Here is a 20713-nt window from a genome sequence, read left to right as displayed (position 1 = left end):
CTTGTTGATCGAGACAGACATCATGAAGGAACTTTTCTTGAGAATCTTATGTACCAGGCGTTTTTGTTGGATGTGAGGAGAGATCAGTAATCAAGTGGACATGCAGTTTATATTCAATAGAGAAGAGACAGAGAAAGACAAAATGTAGGCAGGCTTCCGTCACCACCAGAGTGTTCGCTCAAGGAATGCCTCTCCTGGAAGCTGAAGTCTCAGTTGACTCAAGTGCCTTGCTAACTTGCTTGGTGAAGACCAGAGCAGAGAGCATGTTAGACTTTGGGGGTTGCTGGGGCAGAGCCCTGGGGTGGGAATAGGCTTTGTAAGTTTATGTGTGGGCAGCAGAAAGACCGCTATGTACTGGGAACAGAGGGCGGCTGGATGCAGTGAGGGGAGAGTCTGCAAGCTGAGCTTGGAGAGAAAATAGAGGTCTGGTCACATTAGAATGTTGTTGTAGGACTGGAAAAGGTCAGTTTTCATTCCGATCCCAAAGAAAGGCAATGCCAAAGAATACTCAAACTACCACACAATTGCACTCATCTCACACTCTAGTAAAGTAGTGTTCAAAATTCTCCAAGCCAGACTTCAGCAATACATGAACCGTGAACCCCCAGATGTTCAAGCTGGTTTTAGAAAAGGCAGAGGAACCAGAGATCAAATTGCCAGCATCTGCTGGATCATCGAAAAAGCAAGAGAGTTCCAGAAAAACATCTATTTCTGCCTTATTGACTATGCCAAGGCCTTTGACTGTGTGGATCACAATAAACTGTGGAAAATTCTGAAAGAGATGGAAATGCCAGACCATCTGACCTGTCTCTTAAGAAACCTGTATGCAGGTCAGGAAGCAACAGTTAGAACTGGACATGGAACAACAGATTGGTTCCAAATAGGAAAAGGAGTACGTCAAGGCTGTATATTGTCACCCTATTTATTTAACTTATATGCAGAGTTCATCATGAGAAATGCTGGGCTGGATGAAGCAGAAGCTGGAATTAAGATTGCCAGGAGAAATATCAATAACCTCAGATATGCAGATGACACCACCTTTATGGCAGAAAATGAAGAAGAACTAAAGAGCCTCTTGATGAAAGTGAAAGAGGAGAGCGAAAAGTTGGCTTAAAACTCAGCATTCAGAAAACTAAGATCATGGCATCTGGTCCCATCACTTCATGGGAAATAGATGGGGAAACAATGGAAACAGTGTCAGACTTTATTTTTTTGAGCTCCAAAATCACTGCAGATAGTGATTGCAGCCATGAAATTAAAAGACGCTTACTCCTTGGAAGGAAAGTTATGACTAACCTAGGCAGCATATTAAAAAGCAGAGACATTACTTTGTCAACAAAAGTCCATCTACTCAAAGCTATGGTTTTTCCTGTGGTCATGTATGGATGTGAGAGTTGGGCTATAAAGAAAGCTGAGCACCCAAGAATTGATGCTTTTGAACTGTGGTGTTGGAGAAGAGTCCAAGACTCCCTTGGACTGCAAGGAGACCAAAGCAGTCAATCTAAAAGGAAAGTAGCCCTGAATATTTATTGGAAGGACTGATGCTGAAGCTGAAACTCCAACACTTTGGCCACCTGATGCGAAGAGCTGACTCATTGGAAAAGACCCTGATGTGGGAAAAGATTGAGGGCAGGAGGAGAAGGGGACAACAGAGGATGAGATGGTTGGATGGCATCACTGACTTGATGGACATGGATTTGGGTGGACTCTGGGAGTTGGTGATGAACAGGGAGGCTTGGCGTGCTGCGGTTCATGGGGTCACAAAGAGTTGGACATGACTGAGCGACTGAACTGAACTGAGTTTTGGCAAGAGTGTGTCCAGAAACAAAGACACCCCATCTGTCCTGTCCAAGTTCTGCAGGAGATGGAAGGCTCGGGCTTCTGTGGCTTCCTCCACCCAGGTGTCTCCTGCAAGTGAGGGCTATCTGGCAGGTCCAAGCTTGCACTCTAGACCCAGATGTTTGCTGCAGTCCTGCCTCTGTACTGTCCCAGGATGCTGTCAGGTCGGAGAGCGCATGACTCCATTTTGCAGCAGCATCAACCAGCCAAACTCACAGTTCTTCCCATTGGAGGAATTGTAGCAGCTTCTGAGTGTTTGAGTTTGCATTTCCTTTTCCAGTGTTGAGTTTGCCCCTGTGGACTCTCCACACTCTGGTTGTGTTTTGTAATTCCTTGGGGATTTTTGCTTGCTGCTGCTTTTCCCATAGAGAGTAAGCTCCCCTGGGGCAGAGACCCAGCTACTGTGTCACGCTGACTGTTCCATCCCCAGCAGCCTGAATCCTGCCTGGCATATAGGAGATGTTCAATGGATCCTTGAGTGGGGTGGGGCGGGGGTGGGGGCATGTTCCCCATATATACGAGGAGGAGTACATACAGATTTTTTTAAAGAGACACACTCAGATGATCTGGTCATTTTCCTGGGCGACATCTGATATGCCCTTTCCATGACTGGCTCTTTCTGGATTTCAGTTTTAGTTGAGATGTACCATTTTCACAAGGGTGTTCTCAGACCACTGACTGGAGAATAAACTTTTGTCCTGGTTGCTTGAAGAAAATCATGTGAACTTAACACTGTCTGATATCATCTTGTTTATTTACTCCATGCATGCAGGCTTGTTAAGGACAGAGCTTGTTAAGACCTTTCTGTGCTGTAACTTTCTGCCTCAGGCCCAGGTGGTGCCAGGAACTTAGTAAATGCTCAGTCAAAGTTGAGCAAATGGATTTAAGAGTTTCAGGGTGTTGTCACTTTGAATCCAGATTTTGTCAGATCGTCAATACAGTAAGCTCTCCAAATAGCAGACATATTTCCAGATAAAGCTGAATCCTTATCTTGAACAACACAGGTCAAGAAGAGCCAGCAGTTGACATTTTTAAGCCTACAGATGTATTTTTTCTTACGCTAATTTCTGTAGGAATAAATAGACACTTGTTGAAGAGCCCCCCTCTGTCAGGAGGGTGGGGATGCAAGCATAAATTGTTTTCTTATTCATGTGCAAAACTCCAAAAATCTTTGCAGTCTGTATTCATTAGCATTTGTGCTAATTATAAAAGTATTCTAAAAAGAAGAGCGATACTAAAAATATTAAGAAGTGTTAGACATAGCACTTTTAAAGCTGGAGCCGAGGCTGTGAATAATTTAACTGAAAGTCGCACATTTTACAACCAAGGCACCAACTTGTGGAGCTGACAGGAAGCATGGTGTGGGCTGGGACCTACCCCGTGGAACTCCTGTGCAAAGCTCTTTGGTGTCCTGGAGATGCCAGGCCCACAGTGAAGTGAGTGAGCCAGCCAGGGAAGCCCACGCAGCCCTGGGGATGGGGACCAGCACCCCAGCAGCATCCAGGCTGCACTCCCTTGTAGACCATGGCCCAGCCCGTAGCCACACGCACTAAATGGGGATTGAGTCCATCTTTTTCTCATGAAAATGGCAGTAGGTTGGTTACAAGGCAAAATGAGGCCTGTTCTTGTGTCTGAGAGTTGTAGCTGTATCATTTGCTAAAACATGTGATTGACTACGGGTTTCAGGTGGCACCAGTGGTAAAGACTCTGCCTGCCGATGCAGGAGACCCAGGAGATGCTGGTTCGATCCCTGGGTTGGAAAGATCCCCTGGAAGAGGGCACGACAACCCACTCCAGTATTCTTGCCTGGAGAATCCCATGGACAGAGGAGCCTGGTGGGCTACAGTCCATGGGGTCGCACAGACTCAGATATGACTGAAACAACGCAGCATGCATGCGTGATTGACTGTATACACTTCAGTACTTCTGCATAAATATCTTACTATATGATATCAAAATGCATTTTAAAAATATTTATTTTATTTGGCTGTGTTGGTAATTGTGGCACTCGAGATCTTTTTTTTTTTTTTTTCTTTCAAGTTGTGGCACGTGGAATCATGAGTTACAGCATGTGAACTCTTAGTTGTGGCCTGTGGAGTCTAGTTCCCTGACTAGGGATTGAATCTGGGCCCTCTGCATTGGGAGCACAGAGTCTTAGCCACTGGACCACCAGCGAAGGCCCCAAAATATTTTTCAGGAAATGTTGGAGAATGCTCAGCGAGCCCTTTAGCTTATATTTTTATCACAATTATTATTCAGCATTCTATAGTATGGATAAAGGGAACATCCTCCTTGGATTTTATTATTTTAATTTTTTGCTTTTCTTTTTCATGTCTCTATTACAAGTTCTCAGTTCTTTTCACAATCAACTATTCAGAATTAATGACCTTTTAGTAGTACTCTGAAATGTCTTACCTGGCCCACCTTTTCCGAGAATTGTCAGAGTGAGTAGGTAACGTTTACTGTATGGGCACTGGGCTGGCGTTTTACATGTAATGATTTGTTTAATCCTCACAGGAACTGTATGAAATAGGTCAGTGGTTTTTAAAGCTTTCTTTTGTCTGCCGCCCACGCTAATGCATTTCGCATCATGATCCAGTAACAAACATCTTTATATATGACAAACAGAACTATCATAAATTAGTGTTAACGCTGCCTTCTACTCTATTTTCATTCATACTTCTCTTTTAAAATACCAGTTTTGATCTGCTAAATAATTTATAATCCACTAGCAGGTTGCAGCTCTCACAAAACATACTGAGGTGTGGTCCCTTACTGCTCCCGTTTTATGGATGAGAAAGCTGACAGGTGAAGTGAACCACCCAGGTGTCCCAGCCAGTGAGCCACAGAGCTGGGATTTGAAGGAGAGCCTGGGTCTTACTCCTCCTCTACTGAACAGAAGAATCATGCAGCTGTAGCACTTCCAGAGGATTTCCCAGGTGGTACAGTCATAAGGAATCTGCCTGCTAATGCAGGAGATGCAGGAGACTTAGGTTTAATTCTTGGGACAGGAACATCCATGGAGGAGGGCATGGCAATCCACTCCAGTGTTCTTGCCTGGAGAATCCCGTGGACAGAGGAGCCTGACAGGCTACAGTCCATGGGGTCACAGAGTCAACACGACTGGGCACACAGCATGAGCATGACTTCTAGAAGACAGTGGTCCTCAGCTCATCCCATCCTGCTTTTGTGACAGGGTGGGGACAAGTATTTATAATACAAGCGCTACCTCTCAATGGTGTCCTCCACCTGCCAAGAAGAAGCTGATGTGCTCAGCATGAGACCAAGGACCCTGAGATTTGGAAATAGGGAACGAGGATCTTTTGGATCTTGTAGGGGATTTTGAGAACTTGGGGGTGGAGCAGATATGTCTAATTAGGATTTTTTTGATTAAGTAGTATTCTGTTACTTTGAGGAAAAACTCTATCTCCCTTCAGAATTCTCAATAGAATTACCTGCTCACTGATACTTGAAATGGGGATTTGATTTTGGAGGTGTAAATCCAGCCTCAAGGCTGAAACCAGGCCAGCCTCACCTGGCAGCACTTTAGTGCAGAAGTGCCCCATGTTCAGCAAACCTTTGTTCATTGTCCATTGTGTCCCAGGCACATCCTGGATACAACGGATCCACAGCTCCACCTTTGCTGTGCATGTTGACTGGATCAGAAGAAGAGCGTCTCGTGGATGCTCACAGCACCTCTGCTATGGACAAGGAAGCCTAGATTGTTAGCTTCTCACCCTTGTGGCTGGGGGTTCTCTGGTCTTGCAGCCGTCAGCTCCATGCAGGGCCACCATGCACTGCATAGTGCCTGGCACATTGTAGATGCTTGCTGCGCAGCCAGGCAACCCTCGCAGGATTTCAGAACTCACGTTGGGAACGTATTTCCATCTGCCTGTAAAAGTAGAAATAAAAACATGATGGCTCACGTGGAGAAGCAGCCTTCCAGTGGTGTCCCTGAGCATGGTATACTGTGCTTAGTGAAGTCAGTACCTGTGTCTGAAAATGTCGGCTGGCTGCCTGTCACATTCCGTTCCCTTCTCTACCTGACCCAGTAACTTGGGGGAGGTAAAAGGGGAAAATGTCTGCCTCCTCCACCTTTCCAAACCCACAGAGCTCCGCCCAGCAGCGGAGATTTGAAAGAAGCCCTTTTGCCTGCCCTGAGGGGGACCAGTCAGAAGGTGTGTCACTCCTGCTTAGGGAGGCACTGATACTACTCAACAGGAAGAAGCAGAGAGGCCCGAGGCAAATAAGTAGTCCAAGCGGAAAAACAATTTAGGACTAGTTGTTCCACTTTCACAAGACTTCCCAGGTGGCACTGGTGGTAAAGAATCCACCTGGCCAGTGCAGGAGATGGAAGAGACCTGGGTTCAAGCCCTGGATTGGGAAGATCCCCTGCAGGAGGAAATGGCAGCCCACTCCAGCATTCTTGCTTAGAAAATTCCATGGGCAGAAGAGCCTGATGGACCCCCGTTCATGGGGTCCTAAAGAGTTGGACAACTGAGCACATGCGCACAGGCACATATTCCTCTTTCACAGCGAGGCAGTGGCAGTGGGCCCGAGGCTGGGGGCAAATGCTGCGCATTTCGGGCTGGGGGTGCAGGAGAGGCAATGCTGTGTGGAGGAACTACCTTTCTGCCTGGATTTCACCTCTGAATAGAGTGAAGAAGCAGTCAAGAAAGGTTAATGTGTGTGAGTAAATGCTGTGCAGGGCACTGGTTACCCGGCAGCAACAGCAATAGTTCTGTGGAACACTGTATCAGAAATCTGCAGTTTGTACTCTGAGTGGATGAGTAATAATTGTTTGCATTTATAAGTGAGGTCTGGTTATGGATGCAAGGCTCTGTCTGTGGTCCCTGTTCCTTTTGACTTGTTTCCCCTTTTATGGGATATTTTCTCGCAGTACAAAAGTCTCAGGGAGGCCAGTTTCCCCCTGCAGGGTGTGTCCTGTAGAACCTGAACAGTTAGGATCCCGGGCTTGTGCTTTCGTGTAGGTTCACGCAGGCTGCTTGAGTTCAACTCTCACTTTCCAATCTCCTCGCAGCCTCCCTGAGCAGCCTTCTGATCACACCGTTCCCATCTCCAAGCTCCTCCACCTCCTCGTCCAGCAGCTACCAGCGCCGCTGGCTTCGGAGCCAGACCACAAGCTTGGAAAACGGCATCATCCCCAGGAGGTAAGCTGGGTCCCCCGTGGTGCAAGGAGCACCCAAGTGGGCAACCGGGGGGTGCCCGCAGACACCGCGTTCACTTGCTGTCCCTGGGAAAGTGTGGAAACTTTCCACTCAGCTTCAGCTCAGCCTGGAAGTTTTCATGTTGAGGGTCCAGGAAAGACACTGGGAATATCTGGGTAGATCTGTGTTGATTTAAAGTGAGTACGTTCTCTGTACTGGCTCCCCTCCGGGAGTAGCTTGTGTAAGTGAGAAGGCTGGAATAAATCTTGGCTTATGGTGACACAGTATGGTCTTTGAAAATGTATGAACCCAGGAATGGTGACATACACCATTTTGGTTTTTTTTTGGTAAAACTTAAATTCTTTAACAGTCATGAGTTTGATTATGAATAGAGTTGATACCAAGATACCCTTTGCCTTTATTTCAGTTGGTTTCAGATCTAAAGTTTAGTTATACTGCAAAATGTACATTTTTGACTTATGATGATGTTACATCAATAGCTTCCAATCTCTTCTTCGTACAACCCACAACTTAAGAGGGAATGAAGATGGTTGTCCCTATAAAATCCAGACGACAGTTGGTTGACTTAGTAAGTTGAGTTGTGAGTAGCGTGTATAGGGTCTGTGAGGGAGTGAAGAGTCAGCTGCACAACTGCATTTCAGAGTTCATGAAGACGCACAGGTAAATAATGGTATAAAGAAGATAAATGTTTAGAGATGGTAGGGTGTTTGGAGCTTGGGGGAGAGAGGCAGCATTCTGGAGGTCTTGGGGCTTGGGGAACCTTCATGGAAGTGGTCCTGAAAGAACAGGCTGAGATATGGGGGGCTGAGACATGTAGAGGGCGTCAGGCTGCCGGCACCCTCTTCTCCCAAAATTAACATCACGTGTTAATGTTTCTTTTTTAAAAATTATGCTCCAGGCATTTTGAGAACAACCTGTAAAATGAGTGTAAGGCTTTTCCATTAAAAGTATTTTACTTTCAGGACTGTGCTGGTGGTTCAGCAGTTAAGACTGCACACTCCCTGTGCAAGGGGCCTGGGTTCAATCCCTGGTCAAGGAACTAGATCCCACATGCTGCAACTAAGTCTCTGCACAGCCAAATAAATAAATAAATAAATACATTTAAAATATTTTACTTTCAGAATATAATAGGAATAATAGTGATCCGTGACTGTTAACATAAACTTATAAATTGCAAAAAAAATGTTTTGATGCAGTAATTTTATGTATAATCAGTAGTAATACTTCATACGATATCTTGACTCATAAGATTTTTCTGGCTCACTTTTCTGCAGATTCATTTGTTTAGGTCATCAGAATTTGTATGTCAGTTGGCATAATTGAAAGCAGTGTTAGCTGCTCCTTTCAAATGTAAGATGGCAGATAATTTTTGGTAATTTTTCTGTTTTGGCAAAGCTCATTTTGTTTATTGTAACAGTTACTGAAGCTGTATAGATTATAACAACATTGAGATAAATTTTTAATTAACTTTAAAAATATAAATTTTAGTACATCTAGATCAGATTATTCTTATGGAAAAGTTTTGCTAAAGATTTTATTCTTCACACATATCCATTTTGTATGTCTGAATTCAATTTTAAATGTAAATTTATACAAGATTATTTTAATGTTTCCTCTGCCAATTCCTGCAACTTATGGAGGTCTTACAAGAAATTAGAAGTGTCTTTGTGCATTGCATATAATTCAGAATGCCTGTTTATGCAGTCTATACTGTGTTGTCAATTATATGGAAAATTAACTTTAAAATGGGCTTCCTTATTAATAATTTCGTCATCTAAAGCTTCATCTAGAAAGTTTTGGGTATTTTCTATGCAGTGCAACAACCTCTACACTTGATTTCTATTTCTGTGCTTGTGAGTAGTTGCTTGGCAATGTTGCTGCAGTTTTCAAAATGAGAGATTACAAACTCTTTGAAGAACTCTAGTAAGTCCCTGATGTATTAATACTTTACTGCACTGTAACTGTAGGCCCTTCTTTTTGATAATTCACTGCCCTGGGGCTCAGAAGCTGCAAGAGCAGCTGCTACAGATCCCCAAAACATAGCTGGCTTTCACATGTGTTCTGCACCACCCCCTTGTCCATCCCCCACTCAGCCCCTCTGCTCCGCCTATCTGGGCCCAGGTCCCAGCCTTGCCACCTTGGGACCTCGTGGCACCTGGGTTCTGGTTGTGTGGGTATGTGCCTGACCCCAGGCTGACTGCCCAGCGTCCAAGCTCCCCGTGTGTTCAGCTGCCTGGCATCTGTGTGCATGCCTGTGTGCATGCGTCATCACCCATCAGACTTCACTTAGCAGAAGTTAAAGGTGACCCAGTTAGGGATCAAGATCGTACCCACTGAATATTACCTCAAGCTTATTCTGAGAGCAGCCCTGCGAGGGGGCACAGCCTGGGCTGGCCCTGGGCTTGTCCTGTCTGACGCCCAGGACGGAAGAGCTGCAGGGACTCAGCATCCACCACTGCCTGTGAAGATCCTTCAGCTACAGGGGTGTCGCCCGTCTCCCTTGTGGCAGCACCCTTGCGGGAGTGGAGATTAGTCTCTGACACTGGACCAGAGAACAGTGGGTACCAGAGGAGTGATTGCTTCTGCTCTGAGGGAAAACTCACAGCAAAGACTTCATTCCAGAGAGAGTTCAGGGTGGCCAGGGAGGATCTTCACAGTCCACAGGGTTGGCTGCTTGTGGACACCCGTACCTGGGGCCCTGCCATCCCACTTGGGGAGCTTTGGTGACTGGAGACAGGGCGGGCGGAGTCAGGGGGCAGTTTATCAGCTGATGCAGAGGTGCTGCCAGAGGGGTCGGGGAGAGAGGCTGCAGAGATTTCCCTGCTTAGTGGGGCTGTTGAAACCCTGAAGAAGCAGCTGTAATGCCCCAGAAAGGCTGCTAACTTGAATTATAAAATGAGTAACCAGAGTTGCTGATGAGATGTTCTTTGACATACAGAAATGGTGATTTCATATATTCCAGTGTAATCCACAGATTCAGTGTAAGTTCAGAGTGACATAAGCAGTTAGACTAAGTAGTCCTGAGATCAGCTACGGGTCACTGAGATGTACTTAAATAGTAGAGTTTTGGCTTCATTTAAGATCTTGAAGTATTCATAATGTATGTAAATGCTGTTCATAAGTGTCAACAAAGTTCTGTTTGGTTTTTTTAATAAGAAGAACAATTCAGTGTGTAGCTTGGTCTTCCCTTGACTTGAAGGCCTGTCAGCTGTGTGATTGCTCCCAGCCCCTCCCCTTAGTGCTCCAGCTGGGTGATCCCAGCAGACAGATCAGACGTGGGGCCAGAGCCGTGGGCATTCCCAGTGTCCAAGCAGTGAGCCAGGGCCAGCAGACAGAAGCCCTTGGCTCTGATTGCAGCGTGGTCATTGAAAAGCTTTCTGCTCTGAAGCAAGTCGGTCACTCTGCCTCAGTTTCCATGTTTGCAAAATGGACTGTGTATCTCGCCTAGTGCCCTGACAGTAAAGCTATGGTAAAGTATTTGTGTGCATAGTTAAATGCTGAAAAACACTTTGAAGCATGCTATCATGTAGATTGATCTTAAAAGCATATTTACAGTAATACTCAGCCATAAAAAGGAAGGAATGTGAGTCAGTTGTAGTGAGGTGGATGAACCAAGAGCCAGTTATACAGAGCAAAGCAAGTCAGAGAAAAACGAATACCAGAAATATCATATATTAATGCATACATATGGAATCTAGAAAAATAGTACTGTTGAACCTATTTACAGGGAAGAAATGGAGTTGCAGACGCAGAGAACAGACTTGTGAGCATAAGCAGGGGAAAGAACGAGTAGGACAAATTGAGAAAGTAGCGTGTGTAAAATAGCTAGTGGAAAGCTGCTGTGTAACATAACACAAGGAGCTTAGCCTTGCGCTCTGTGATTACCTAAAGGGCTGGGATGAGAAAGGCGGGGGGTCTCAAGAGGGAGGGGATATTTATATAATTATGACTGATTTGAGTCGTCGTATGGCAGAAACCAACACAACATTGTTAAGTAATTTTCCTCCAATTAAAAAAAAATGATCCCAGGCTTAAAAAAAGTATATTTATAAATACCACATGGCCTGATTTATTCCAGTTTGCATGGCCAATCCAAGCCTACTACAGACTGAATGAAACTCAGCTGCTTTAGAATTCGGGGGAGCAAGTGAGAGCCAACACACTGTTAGAGCTGCAGGTGATTCTCAGAAATTCAGCAGGCGGCACTGTCTACTGTGCTGACTGGAGTTGGGTACTGTTTTCAGGGTGGAGCTGGAGCTGACTCAGACATCTGAAGAGAGCTGGATGGCCACTGCAGTTTGATTATTAGAGACCACATTGAGCAAGACATGCAGACTGGCATTTTTACTTTTGCAAAAGGAAGTAGGAGATGACAAAGAAGAAAGGGTTTCAAGAAAGGATTGGTATAACATAAGCTCAAAATTTCCTCTACAGAATACAAATAAACTGGTGCAGAGAATCAAAGTTATAGGACAGGTACTGTGGAAAAGAAGAGGGTGCATTGTATGAAATTAATTAAGAGCACCTCGACGGTTTCTTTCTGCCAAGCAAATAATTAGGATCTAGGAGTTTCTCAGAGAAAGCAGTTGCTGGTTTATTTTAATGCCTTGCATTTACAAGAGCACTGGGAGACCATGTCCTTCCCCTGGTGTGTCTGTGAGTGAAGTCTTTTACTGATTTATCAGCCACACCAATGACATGGTCCTCTGAAGTTTGAACACGATGCCTGTCTCCTTTCCTTTTTTAATCTCATTTTAAAAGAGATAGTTTTCTTGACCGTAAAACTTCTGATGTGTGTGTGTTTTTAAAATGTGGATATGTTCGAAATCTCCTATGAGTAGAGCACTAAATAACAAGTTAAAGACTGGGAATGAGGCTGGTTGCCTTGAGTTCTGCCAGCAGACGTGACCATCAGGGTGTAGTTTGTAGTAAAGGACATGGAGGAGGCAGCATCCTCCTGTGCTTAGCAACAGACAAAGCTGAACACTAGGGTCAATGAGAAAGATTTACTGCAAACCTACCTTGTGCCATGCTAGGCACTTTAATTTGCAGTGTGATGTCACTTGCTTCGGGACTTCCTAAAGGTGGCGCTAGTGGTAAAGAACCCGCCTGCCAGTGCAGGAGACATAGATGCGGATTCTATCCCTGGGTCAGGAAGATCCCCTGGAGCAGGGCATGTCTACCCCCTCCAGTATTCTCACCTGGAGAATCCCATGGACAGAGGAGCCTGGCGGACTACAGTCCATAGGGTCACAAAGAGTTGTACATAACTGAAGCGACTTAGCATGAATGCACATCCTTTGCTTTGGTGTCTTTATAGAAAAAAAAACAAAATAATTAAAATCTTTCACTCTTGCGGTTGGCAGCTGCATGGTCATATAGCGGTTTTTCAGAATAAAGGAGAGACCTGGATTGGCGGTATTTGTGAGGTTCACCCCTTACAACAAATTGAATACGTATTCAGTTTGTTGGCTTCGTGCTTCTCTCATCCTAGAAGCAGAGTCTTTGCACAGAACGTTAAGTTGGTCCAGGTGCTGACTATAGTAGAAGAGAGGCTGGTCTGTCTTCTTGGGGGTTTCCCGGAGAATGTTCAAGGTCACGTGTCTTAGTCTCAGCATTTATAGGAGTAACTTCATCTAATAGTTTTAGCAACCTTGGGAAAGCAAACCTTGGCTACTAGTTAATGTCCAAACGTGATGTCCTGGTCACACAGTGGACCACAGAGGACCTTCCCTTTCAGAGATTCTTATCTATGGGTATCTATTAGCCAAAACTGAGGGCCTGTGTTTTGAGCCAACAGATGTTTCACACCCCTTCTGAAATACCGCCAGTCTGATGGAACACAGTCCAAGGGAAAAGGACTAAGAGTCTAAAAGAGGGCACTTAAAATTACTTTCAGTTCTCACTGAAGTTTCTTTTCATGTTAGGATAACACGGAGTATCAAGTGGAGGTTTTCATTTTCACAACAGGATCTGCCGGAGGATGACTCCTTAGCAGGGGATGTGGTCTGAGTGAGGACCACGTGCCCTGATAGGCTGTCAGGGTGCCGCCCTGGCTTCATGGCTCATTTTCACCGTGGTCCACTGATGCAGAGCGACTCCTCAAACCCCTTCTCCTTCCAGGTCAATGGATGAGACGTTCAGCCTGGCCGAAGAAACCTGCAGTTCCAACCCAGCCATAGTCCGGAGGAAGAAGATTGCCATAAGCATCATCTTTTCACTGTGCGAGAAGGAAGAGGCACAGAGGAATTTCCAGGACTTCTTTTTTTCTCATTTCCCCCTGTTTGAATCTCACATGAACAGGCTGAAGAGTGCCATTGAAAAGGTACTGAAAGTGCAGTGCGTGGCCCCGCGGGGCTGTAAGGGCTGCGGGCTCCCTCTACCAGATCGCTTTCCCGGGGCACGTGGGTTGGCGGCAGCAGAGGTAGACAGATCCGTGGACGCACTGATGCCAGTCGGCAGGTGCTCACTGCTTTGGGAAAGGGAATTACTGCCTCCCATGTGGGCTGTAGCCTTGTCTCATGAATAAAGCCTGGTAGGTGATTGTGAAGGAAAGTTGTCTCAGCATAAAGTGGCTTCTTTTCTCTCCACCGAAGGCCATGATTTCCTGCAGGAAGATAGCAGAGTCGAGTCTCCGTGTCCAGTTCTATGTCAGCCGTCTGATGGAAGCTCTGGGGGAGTTCAGGTAAGTTGGCAACGTTTGGCGAACCCAGCAAGGGACATTGTGGAGCAGCAGCCTTGAACCTCCACATGCGTGGAAACCGTGGCTCGGAATTCAGAGTTTGGGGCGAATTCCAACCTGGGGGCTGGCAGTTATTGGTTATTTTAGCAGCTCCTTCCTTGGAAGCTAAGGCCCAAAGGAGCAAAAAGTTTAAGTCACCAGCCCCAAGTTATCCTCTTGACTGCCTGAGGGACAGTCTTTGATCTGATTGTCTTTACCAGAATGAATGGAGAAAACTCATGCTCATAGGTCTCACATCATCTCACAGAAGCCTCAGAGTAAGCACTCTTAGCCCATTTTACAGATGCGGAAAACCTGAAGTCCAGATGCTCGTCCAGAGCGCAAGTGGGGAGAGTGTGTGTGTCAGGGACGTGACACCCCAGTTTGTCAGGACCGTCCTGTGCACACCCGGAGTCCTCCCCGTGAGGGTCCTCCTCAGGACATAAATCACATGATCACCCTAGTGTATCTTTGCTGTGAGTTCCTAATTGGCGACCTTTGTATCCTACAGACCAATTTTCTAGGTCTTGCCCCTCGTGTCAGGCAGAAAGGTGGTCTGTTCTGGGGGCAGGTGGGATTTACGGTCACCAGGCTGAGCAGGGTTGTTGCAGCACTCCTTAGGGCCGGCTTCTTGGGCGGGGAGTGGAAGCCCCCTCTGAAGCAGTCACGAGCTAATGAATGAATCTAACTGTTCCTCTCTAGCTGCAGAACAAAAATGTTTACAATTCTTAGAACGTTAGAAGGTTTTTGTGATGATTAAGGTAAAGGCTGGTGAACTCAGATGCTGCTTGAAGCAAAGTCTCCATCCAGTCTTTGCTGAGCCCTCAATTATGTATAAAGTACTCCAGTAACAAATGACTCATTATCTGAGGTTGCTCAGATCAAGTCAGATATTTAAGGAATATGTACAGCTGTGTGTTTCGGAGGCAGTGTGGTGACTGGAGAACCTCCTGCAGTGTAGGCACCCTGGGGCTGCTGTGGCAGACTCCAGGCTGGCTTGTGCTGGAGCGTCTGCACACTTGTTTAACGAAAGGTCCAGCTCTTAAAGCACAGGATCAGAGGCCTTGCTGTGGATGGATGATGGGTCTTGTTCTTAGTTTAGCAAACCGCTGCTGAGAAACAATGACAGCATGGTGTGTTATTGCTTGGAGACCTTGGCTTCAGTAGGTGAACCCCAGGTCCGTGTGGCTGTAACTGGTCCCTCCTGGTTACTCAAAGATGCTCTGCTTTGTGCCAAAGCAGGATCCTGTGTGTCCCAGCTCCTTGATGCACATGGCCCCAGACTGAGGTCAGAATATGCTTCATGTATATTCACCGGGGAGAGGGGATGTGTCCTAGCCTCAGAGGCAGAAAGGTGGTCTGCTCTGGGGGGCAGGTGGGATTCATGGTCAACAGGCTGAGCAGGGCTGTTGCAGTGCTTCTTAAAGCCAGTTTCTCAGTGGGGAATGGAAGCCTAGGCTAAGTCAGTGTGCTTGCTGGAAAGACCCCTGTGAGCCACAGGGGCTGGAGCAGAGCCCCCAGCACCAGGTGTCCTCATCGGAGTGTGTGTCTGCTGCAAGGAACCTAGCTCCGCTACACCTCAGTTTCTGTCCTAAGAATTTAATTCTGTTAGTCCATGTAAGAATCTAGTAAATAATATAGTGAAGAAGAGACATTTATGTGGCTTTTTCGTCTAAAGTGAATAAAGTGCTTTGGTTTAGAGGAGGAAAGTGCTGACGAGAAATTGGGAGAGTTGAGTTGCTTCTGGTCACATTTTAAGTCTAGCATATTTGATCTTTCTTCCTTATTTTTTTTTTTTTTTGTAAAAATTGCCCTAGATTCTGACACAAGGCATCGTAAAGGATATTTTACATCAGTGTTTAGTATACATTTCCTGAAAAAGGGGTCTCTGATGCAGCTGCTCAGCTTTTCTGTTGTGCAAATGTACTGAAAGATAATAGGGAAATGATGAGCATGGCCATGTGCCAATAAAGCTTTATTTATAATAAAGGTCAGATTTGACCTGTACATTGTGTCCTGGTTTACCAACCCCTGTTTCATATTACTTTATTTTCAGTTTTCTTTGTAAAACATTTTATTATTGGAGTATAATTGCCTTTCAAAGTTGTGTTAGTTTCTGCTGTACAACAGTGTGAGTCAGCCACTAGTATACATATATGTCCCCTCCTCCTTGAGCTCCCCTCCCATGCCCCCAGTCCCACCCCTCTAGGTCATCACAGAGCCCTGAGCTGAGCTACCTGTGCTCTACAGCAGCTTCCCCCAGCTGTCTGTTTTACATGCGGTAGTGAATATATGTCAGTGCTACTTTCCCAGTTCACCCCCAGTCTCCTTCCCACACTGTGTCCACCAGTCAGTTCTCTTTGTCTGTGTCTCTGTTCCTGCCCTGCAACCCACCCCTGTATTACATTCTGCTTTGAATGCCTTAGGGACTCCATAGATCCAGATGACTGTTTTCTCCTGGGTTCCTTTATGCACAGGTCATCCACCACAACACCTGTGACAGTTCCCTGCTCCCTTTCTCTTCCATAGAGGGACGATCTGGAGCCTGTACTCCGTGCCCAGGATCGCCGAGCCCGTATGGCTGGCCATGATGTCCAGCACTTTGGAGAGGACCCAGCTGTGCCAGCGCTTCCTCAAGGAGTTTACACTCCTGATAGAGCAGATCAACAAGAACCAGTAAGGGCGGCCCACTGGGGCCTTGCATGGCAGTTCCTCGCCCGTGTACATGCTGTGGGTGACTGCCTCTTCCTGCATTGACTTACTTGCTTATGTTTTCTCCCATTTCTCCAAGGTTCTTTGCTGCCCTGCTGACTGCAGTCCTAACCTACCACCTGGCCTGGGTACCCACCGTCATGCCTGTTGACCACCCACCCATCAAAGCCTTTTCTGAGAAACGCACCTCTCAGCTGGTCAACATGCTCGCCAAGACACACCCGTACAATCCTCTCTGGGCGCAGCTGGGTCAGTACCTGATGTGACCATTCAGAGGCCGTGTGGGATGGAACTGCAGAAACAGCAACGTTTTCGGTTGATATTCACCATCCAACCCAGCGATTCCCAGGTGTCACTGGGCTGGCAGGGAACAGGAGACTGGCCCGCAGATTCTACCTGTAAAGCAGGACCCTCACCCCACCAGAGCCTCATTCTGGTCTTTAAAGCCATGCAGGCCCGCTGGGCCCTCCCAGATGGCAGCCACAACTGCTCCTCTGGTGGGCTTCCTTAATGCTGGCACCACTGACACTTGAACCAGAAAATTTTTTGTTGGTTGTGGGGAGGGGGGCTGTCTGTGCCTGGTCAGATTTTTTTTTTTTTTTGGTAATATTTATTTGGCTGTACCAGATCTTAGTTGTAGTGTTGGAATCTAGTTCCCTAACCAGAGATGGAACCCAGGCCCCCTGCATTGGGAGCATGGAGTTTTAGCCACTGGACCACCAGAGAAATCCCTGGTCAGATGTTTAGCAGCATCACTGGCCTCTGTTCACCAGCTGCCAGTGAAAACCCCTCTTCCAAAGTTGTGATGATGAAAAATGTCACCAGACATTGCTGAGTGTCCTGTAGGGGGCAGGACACCCCTGGTTGAGGCCCACTGCCCTACAGAGGGTGGACTGGATAGGAGGAAAGTCAGAGAAAAAAGAGAGTAAGCACACGCTATGATTCCATTACCTTTTAAGTTTGAGCCGAGGGCAGAGACCTTGTCTTTCTGTCCACCGCCCCCTGGGCTACTTCCTCCAAGCTTCACACTCAGGCCTAGCGCAGGGACCTGGCGTGCCATGTGGCAGCTGGCGGAGCGCATGGGCTTGTGAGACCAGGGCTCAGGGTGGGAGAGGGGGGTGCCAGAGCCTCTCACCAGCAGAGCCTGCAGTGACCAGTCAGGCTTGCATACCTGCTCTGTCCCAGGACCCTGTCCGTCGGCTGGACCCAGGGCTGGGATGACAGGCAGCTCATTCTTGGGACACCTGCTGCCTGTGGAGGAGGCAGGTTGTATTGAGAACATCCCGAGCACTCCTTTGGTGGGATGGGCAGAGGCCAGCCCACAGACACAGAGAGAGAGAGTGCACAGTGCGGAGGGTGAGGGCCAGGGCCAGACGGCTGGACTAGAACCCTGCCTCCTGGGCAAGCGGCCTAACCTCCGTGCCTCTTCTTCTCCGTCTGTGCTATGGGACGTGACGACTCATGGCTGCTGTGGGAACTCCACTGCTTATCTGTAAGTGGCCTTGTCCATTCTGCTGCTGCAGCTGTTAATATGACAGGGGCCACGGGAGATAGAGGAGTGAGTAGAGGGGGCTTTCAAGGAAGACACACTTGTTGTTCAGTCGCTAAGTCATATCTGACTCTTTGTGACACCATGGACTATACACCAGGCTTCCCTTGCCCTTCACTATCTCCTGGAGTTTGCTCAGATTCACTTCAGTTGAATCGGTGATGGTTGGATGGCATCACCGATTCAACCATCTCATCCTCGGTCATCCCCTTCTCTTGCCCTCAATCTTTCTCAGCATCAGGGTCTTTTCCAGTGAGCTGGCTCTTTGCATCAGGTGGCCAAAGTATTGGAGCTTCAGCATCCGTCCTTCCAGTGAACAGTCAGGGTTGATTTCCTTTAGGATGGACTACTTTGATCTCCAAAGAACTCTCAAGAGTCTTCTCTAGCACCACCGCTCAAAAGCATCAGTTCTTCTGTGCAGAGTTAGAAGAGTAGCATTTTCCAGAAAAGAACTTCAGACTGGGGACAGGCACAGCAACCCTGGGAAAGAGCATATTCTAGTAGTAATGAAATGAGAGCTGTCACTGTGAGCCACATTCTATTTCAGGTGCTTTCTGCACATACTAATTAATTAGAGTCTCATTCTCACCCTGTTGCTGCATCCTCACTCTATTACAGATAATGAAGCTGTCTTTCTCTGTGCCCTGGGTCATGAAGTGTGTGAGGAGGAAGGAGGGTGCGTTTCCCATGTTAGCAGGATCCTAGGTGCAGATGAGTTAACTAACTGAAGGATATACGGGTGTCCTGAAGGGGAAGGAGCCGGGAGCCCAGCTCCTTCTGGGTTGTCGGGTTCTTCCCAGGGAGGACCAGGCACTGCCGTTCTAGTTATGGACAACAGGCTTGATGAAAAACTTATTAAGAGGTGACAGAAGGGGGCCAGATGTTTAGAAAACATGGTGTTTCTTGGTGCCCAGTCACCCATTTTAAAGGAGCATGAATTGAGTGGTGTACATTTAACTGGATAAATATATGTATACTTAGCTGTGCTTTCCATGTGAGGTTTAACTAATTGAGATCAGTTCCCTGTGTTCGGTATAACAAGGCAGAGTCCCTTCCTCTGGGCCCAAAATCCTCTTTCAAAGGAGAGCATATGTTTTCGGAAGTACCCTCTCAGCACCCCAACAATCCAGCAGGGCCTGCTGTGGTCAGACTGAGGACAGGGTGCAGCCAGAGGTACAGTCACAGGGGAGAGCTTTATGAAGCCAAGGGTTAAGTGATGGTTGAGTTTCCAGTATTACAGAACATCGAGGGCTGCACTATTTTGACAGGGAGACACTTATTTCCAAAGATTGTTATTATTTTTATTAAACATTCACCAAGTCACAGCAAACAGGCAAATATAAATGGCCAGGAATATGCCTGGTGCTAATGTACTTGTTAGGAGAAGGCGATGGCACCCCACTCCAGTACTCTTCCCTGGAAAATCTCATGGAAGGAGGAGCCTGGTAATCACGGTTCTTCAGTCACAGAGAAGGTCTGTCTTGAATGATTTCAAGGCCCGTTTGCGAGTTTGCCAGGACGGGCCCTACTGCCACCTAGCTCCGCCCGTGTTCCTGCTCATCTTCTTGATGAACACTGGGGCCGAGTTAACACTGGTGTCGTGTGAATCCCTGATGTGGCTGTGACACTCCGCAGCCACAGCAGACGTGATCACGGGAAGTAGCGGTAATATGCTGTTAGTCAAGAAAGTTTTCTCAAACAAAAGTGCTTGTCCAGAGCGCAGCTGCAGTTCTGAGTTATTTTCAGTTCATGCATGCTTTCTCAGTCAGGTGCAACAGCTTCTGAGGTAAAGTTCTGCTAGCTTGTAACTTAGTCCTTTTATAGAGGAGATCACGTGGTTACACTTCTGTCTTGCCCATTACCTGTTCTCAGAGTCTTATTCTAGGAATCCTCTCTAGAGGAGAGGACCCACTTCTGATGGGTCCTATCACTTTCTCCTCAGTCTTAGCCTTAGCTGTATGATTAATCTTATCTAAGAATTGTCTCCCCCCTCTCCCTCTAGATGGAGTCCAGATTTCTGAGTTCTTACCTGTAACTGTCACCACATATCTCCTCTCCTTTACTTAGGGTCGTTCCACATTTTGATTTATTCCAGCATTCTGCTTATTCCCAAAGTGGTTTCTGACTCAGGGTTGCTCCTGCAGAGATGTAAGGGAGGTAAATCTACGTGAAACACTCAGCGCTGTGCCTGCAGTCAGGAAATGTTGGCTTTTTGTTGTAATTGTCAATATTATTATCAAAGTACCAGAGATACACCTTACGAAGGGTAGTACTCAGGTTTTATGAAATGCAGCAATTTTAATGCTCAGGCACTGGACAGACACCTGTGATGAGAAGCCTGTGCTGCTGGTTCTCAAAGGTTTGCCTTTCTTCTGCCTTTAGCCAGTTTTTAGTCAGCATGTCAGGATATAACTTATAGCACATTTTTCTCCAGTAGGATTTCCAGATGACCTAAGAGAAAAAAATCAGATTCATTATTCATGACCAAGTTATTTTTTCTTGTTAATCAAATTGATTCCACTTGATGTTCCTGTGTATTGAGCACACCATTTCATTATTTTGAATTGATTCACTGCACTTCTGCTCAGAGATCCCAGAATTTGGATGTATCCCCAAGGCTTATTGCCCTCAGATTCTTCTAAAAAAGATCTCATCATTCTAGTTTCTAAAATAAATTATTTGGTTTGGTCACAAATAAGAGCT

General features: G+C 46.5%; 1 protein-coding gene across 11 annotated transcripts in view; it reads left to right on the top strand.

Annotated features, from left to right (window-relative positions):
* Positions 1-20713, top strand: part of FNIP2 (folliculin interacting protein 2) — a 125856-nt gene that overhangs the window by 78888 nt on the left and 26255 nt on the right. For all 11 annotated transcript variants that reach the window (XM_042234398.2, XM_042234397.2, XM_042234406.2 and 8 more), the window contains 5 exons: positions 6881-7010; positions 13152-13353; positions 13625-13713; positions 16279-16425; positions 16541-16710. In XM_042234398.2, the coding sequence (XP_042090332.1) occupies positions 6881-7010; positions 13152-13353; positions 13625-13713; positions 16279-16425; positions 16541-16710 (738 nt within the window). The remainder of the gene's footprint in view (positions 1-6880; positions 7011-13151; positions 13354-13624; positions 13714-16278; positions 16426-16540; positions 16711-20713) is intronic.

This window comes from Ovis aries, chromosome 17 (assembly GCF_016772045.2).
Source record: "Ovis aries strain OAR_USU_Benz2616 breed Rambouillet chromosome 17, ARS-UI_Ramb_v3.0, whole genome shotgun sequence".
NCBI classification, from domain to species: Eukaryota; Metazoa; Chordata; class Mammalia; order Artiodactyla; family Bovidae; genus Ovis; species Ovis aries.
Note: the sequence above shows the minus strand (reverse complement) of the source record. Positions and strands in the feature narration are given on the sequence as shown.